This window comes from Lipotes vexillifer, unplaced genomic scaffold, assembly GCF_000442215.2.
Source record: "Lipotes vexillifer unplaced genomic scaffold, Lipotes_vexillifer_v1.1 scaffold56, whole genome shotgun sequence".
Classification (NCBI taxonomy): Eukaryota; Metazoa; Chordata; class Mammalia; order Artiodactyla; family Lipotidae; genus Lipotes; species Lipotes vexillifer.
This window is the reverse complement of record NW_006798991.1, coordinates 591,254-596,117: the sequence shown is the minus strand read 5'-3', so window position 1 is coordinate 596,117 and position 4,864 is coordinate 591,254. Positions and strand designations below refer to the sequence as shown.

The window sequence follows — 4,864 nt, the reverse complement described above, 5'->3', positions numbered from 1 at the left end:
TCTTTCCCTCTCCTCAGGTGAACCACAAAGCTCCAGGCAGATCTGTACGCAGTAGAGCCCCACCAGACTCAGGAAGGATATATTTCATGTATTAGAAATAGACCTTTGTTGATTTAATGTACTGAGATTTGAGGGCTGCTTGTGACCAGAGCATAACCTTGACAATCCTGACTAATGCATACTTCAAAGATGATTAAAAGAATGGACTGGTAAGAGGCTCATGGAAAAAGGTTAAAAAAAAGCAGATCTCAGGCTTAGAATAGAGATAGCTCGGGCACGATGTGATGATCACTTACAGCTTTATGGAGCAGATTCATTTAATCCTTCAATAATATTTGTTCAGCACCTGTTATGCACCAGGGTCTGTTCTAAAGGTGTGGATACAGCAGGAGAAAAATAGAAAACAATCCCTTATGAAATCTACATTCTAGTGGAAGAGCCATAATAATCTGGATAAATAAGTAAAATGCATATAAGTAAGAAGGTGATAGGTGCTGAGGAAAAAAGTAGGGAAGGAGGGTAAAAAAGGGTCAAGGATGGTGTTTGATCCTCACACTCATGGAAAATAACTTATGAAAAAGAAAAAAGTAGATTGAAATCACATGTGAAAAACTTCTCTTTGGACTTGATGAAAAAGGTATGGAGCCTCATATATGACTGGTGAGAGTGTATATTGGTACAAACACTTTGGAAAACAAATGTGTAGTACCTATTAAGGATGTATATTTCTCATTATACAGCCTGTCTCTTCCTAGGAACCTGTTTAAGTTGGGGATTTTGAGAAGTGGCATGATGTGCCCCCGCAAGATTCATATGTTGAAGCCCTAACCTCCAGTCCCTTAGAATGTGCATGTATTTGGAGAGAGTGCCTTTAAAGAGGTAATTAAGTTAAAATGAGGCTGTTAGGGTGGGCCCTAATCCAATCTGACTGGTGTCCTTATAAGAAGAGGAGATTAGGACACACAGAGAAAGACACCAGGAACGTGGACCCACAGAGGAAAGGCCACATGAAGACACAGAGAGAAGACCACGTGAGGACCCAGTGAGAAGGTGGCCATCTGCAGGCCGAGGAGAGAGGCTTCAGAAGAAACCAAACCTGCTGACAGCTTGATCTTGCACTTCCAGCCTCCAGAACTGTGAGAAAATACATTTCTGTTGTTTAAGCCACCCAGTCTGTGGTCCTTTTGTTACGGCAGCCCTAGCAAACTAACTTGGTCAGTAGAAGGCAGTGTTCTAGTTCTTGACGTGCGTAGTGGTTACATGGGTTATAGCTCATAATAATTCAGTAATCTGTACATTAATGTTCTATGAGTTTTTCTGTATGAGTATAATACTTCACAATAAAGATGTCTAATTCTAAAACATGTTACTGAGGAAGATGCTTAGAGATCTCTCACAAGTAGGCATAAGAATAATTTGTAGGGATTAAGCATTCGCCCCTACTCAAGGTGACAGCTGAGTTCTGTGTGTGCGTCTCAAGAGTCGATGCCCACCGTTTAGCAGAGCAAACCCACTCACTGGGTCTTTGAGCAGGGGAAAGCCACCCGCCCTGATTAAAGGGGATTCTAGGCAAAAATCTGCTGGTCTGCAGGGGGCCTGAGGTGAGGAGAAAAACTTTCCCTAAGAGTCAGGCTGTGAAAAAGCAATGGAACAAAATGGAAGGTCGTACCTGCCACCATCAGGTACATGATGGCCTCGTCGTAGGATCTGCCTTCTTGGAAATAACAGCGGTAGATGCCGTTTTCGCGGGCTGTGACGTTGTGTATGATCAGCCCCACGCTCCCTTTGCTGATAGCTTCGCTCACAAAGGTTGTTCTTCCCCGGTACTCCTCCATCTGCTCCTCCGTTCTCTCTCGATGGCCCTTGTACACGAACACTGCAGGGGAGAACTGCGTCCGGAACCACCGCACCTCCATGCCCTCAGCGTTTTTCTCAGGTGACAGGTGGCAGTGTAACTTGGTGTCTTCTCCCACCATGGCCAGAATTGGATCAGCTGGTCCCAGGACAGTAAATTGGACTGTTCAACAAAGCGGTAGAGTCAGACAAGGGCACCAGCCATCAACTCTCTAAGCTGGGAAAAGAAGTGGATATACCAGGGCACAGACATGTTCTTTCTAAGGGGCTTCCTGGGCTCAGGATTCTGGGGGCCAAGAGATGTGGCTGGTTGATAGTAACAGACACCTAGCTGGGGTAGGAGGGGTGTCTATTGAGGATGCTAATTCTTCTTGAACAACACATTAAGAAGCATACCCTGATACCCCCCATGGACCCTGAGCTTACACAGATCTTTTTCTATTTCCCAAACCAGCACAGTGCCTGGAGTATACTATAAACTTGAGCTGTCCAATATGATAGCCACTAGCTAGTCCCAATTGTAGTGTGCTGTAAATGTACAGTACACACAATTTTGAAAATTTAGAAAAAAATGTTAAATCTCACTGTTAATATTTTACATTAATTAAAAGTTTAAATAATAATATTTTGGTTATGTGGAGTTAAAATAGATTATGAAAGGTTGTTTTATCTGTTTCTTTTTACTTTTTTAAACGTAGATACTAAGAATTTTAAGTTATATATGCAGCTCGCCTTTTGTGGCTCTCACTGGATTGCTAATGGAGGGCGCTGGGATCCGTTCGAAGACCGTGTGCAGAACGAAAAGGTGAGTGAACACAACTGCAGCCCTTCTTTACCCTTCCTCTTTGCAGACTTAAGTGCTGATTTACCTTTCTGAGAAGTTGATAGGAGTTAGTGCCATGCACCCCTACCTGAGACCGCTGCAAACAAGCTGAGGAGGTGGAAGAAGAGAAGGGAGCCTGGCAGGGAGAAATGCAGAGAAGCAACTGGCTCCATAAGCACCCACGAGAGGCAGGGACGGGAAGCCTAGAGAGACGTGGAGAATCAGCCAGGGAGACTCGGCACTACGGTTCTGATCTAGGTCAAACTTTCCTGTAACCCGTGTTGGTTATCATCAGCGCCCCAACTGCTGTCTTGGGCAGCCCCCTTCCTCTCCCGGTTCAGGTATTTCCCGATAGATGGCTTCATTAAACATTCCAGGGAATAAGCCAACAATACAACGATCGGGAAGACAGTTTTCTGCCCTCCTCGGCTCACTTCTCCGGCCAGAGTTGAGTTTCTTCAGACGTCACTTGATATTCTTCCAAACCCATCCTCCCTCCCTTCCCTTCCTCCTCGCCGTGAATCTGGCTCGGCACCAAGTCAAGCCAGGGGTGGAGAGCCTCCCTCCCCTCACCCCCGCCCCCGGAAGCATCCCCTACCCGGGACCCCGCCTTTCCCCTTATCAGGTTCTGTTCCTCCTGCCTACCGCCCCCCACTCCCCGCCCCACCCCGAGCGGTAGCGCGTCTCCTCCCTTTCTTACCTTCTAGAATTAACTTCTGCGTTTTCTTTTCTCCTCTGACGCTCAAATGATGATTTTCCGGTTGTCCGTCTTCCCCCTAAACCCGCCCATGGGCACAGGCACTACCAGACCAAACCTTCCCGAAAGCGGAGAAGGAACTTTTCTTCTCCTCCTGTTAGTCGCGGCCTGGGGGCTGCGGTCCCTGGGACCCGGTCCACTCGGGGACCACAAAGTCACAAGATCTCCAATGAATGATTTAGAGCAGGCCGTGGGTCAGCCAGCCAATGGCATCCCTGAACCTGCTTTCTCACCAGTTACTGGGTAGAATACACAAAAACAGCTTAGGACTTAAAAAACGCACAGCTGCCCGGAGCCTTTAAAAAAACTTTCCTTTTTCTTTCTTCAGAAGCGAGATACTTTTCATTTTTTTATTGAAAAGCCTTGAGATTCCCCGAGGATTTTGGCGTTGCTGCTAATCACCAGGAGAGGACTGCCGTGTGTAGAAGTGTGTGTGTGTGTGTGTGTGTGTGTGTGTGTGTGTGTGTGTAGTGTTTGGGGTTGGGGGTGTGATGACGTAAGCATAAGCATATCTCACAGCTTCACATGTTTCTTAGTCTTGGGTGGGATGGAGCCCAGTTGCCCACATGATAACCAACTGATTAATGTACCCTTTATGTAATTTTTCTCAGTTGGCTTTTCTCTCTTTATTTATTTTCGAACTTGAGTTTCCTGGGATCAGTTCTCAAGTAGACAACGTGACTCCAAGTCCTTGACTCAGAGTCAGCTTTTGGGGAACCCAAACTAAGAGATGGATTCGGTAGAAAGTTCACCAGACATCATCAACAGTGAGAATTATCTTTTCTGCAAAAGGACACTCTGACATGTATACCTGGGTTTAGTAAGTGAACGAAGGGCTACAGATAAAATTTCCAAAGAGTCACTCATTGAGATTCACGGGAATCTCCAATCATGGAGGCCCTTAGCGTATACGGGACAGAGGCCTCCTCCAGAGTGAGTGAGGCTGTGACTACGTGTGCTAGCCTGAAGAGTTCACACCAGAATCTTTACAACCTGTGATTATGACACATTACATGGCAAAAGAGTCCTTAAGGTTATGGATCTTAATGTAGAGAGATTATCCTGGATTCATAGGAAGATTATCCTGGATTATCTGGTTGGACATATCTAATTACATAAATTCTTAAAAGTGGAAAAAGGCAGGGGAGTCAAAGAGATTCAGTGGAAGAAGAAACGGTGGATTCAAAGACTGAGAGGGATTCAATCTGCCATTACTGCTTTGAAGCTGGAGGAAGAGGACCACGAGCTGAGGAAGGTGGCAGCTTCCAGAAACCGGCAATAGTCCTCAGCTGACAGCCAGCAGGAAATGACAGCCTCAGTCCTACAACTGCAAGAAACTAAATTCTGCCAACAATCTGAATGAGCAAGGAAACAGATTCTTCCTGAGAGCCTCCAGAAAGGAATGCAGCCTGCAGACACCTTGATTTTAG

General features: G+C 45.9%; 1 protein-coding gene across 1 annotated transcript in view; it reads right to left on the bottom strand.

Moving 5' to 3' along the window:
• The window catches only part of LOC103084300 (butyrophilin subfamily 2 member A2), a 9,009-nt gene extending 6,135 nt beyond the window's left edge, over positions 1-2,874 (bottom strand). The window contains exons 1-2 of the mRNA XM_007471248.1: positions 2,766-2,874; positions 1,670-2,017 (exon numbers count right to left, since the gene is read on the bottom strand). Of these exons, the coding sequence (XP_007471310.1) occupies positions 1,670-2,017; positions 2,766-2,850 (433 nt within the window). The 5' untranslated portion in view covers positions 2,851-2,874. The remainder of the gene's footprint in view (positions 1-1,669; positions 2,018-2,765) is intronic.
• Positions 2,875-4,864: the final 1,990 nt, after the last annotated feature.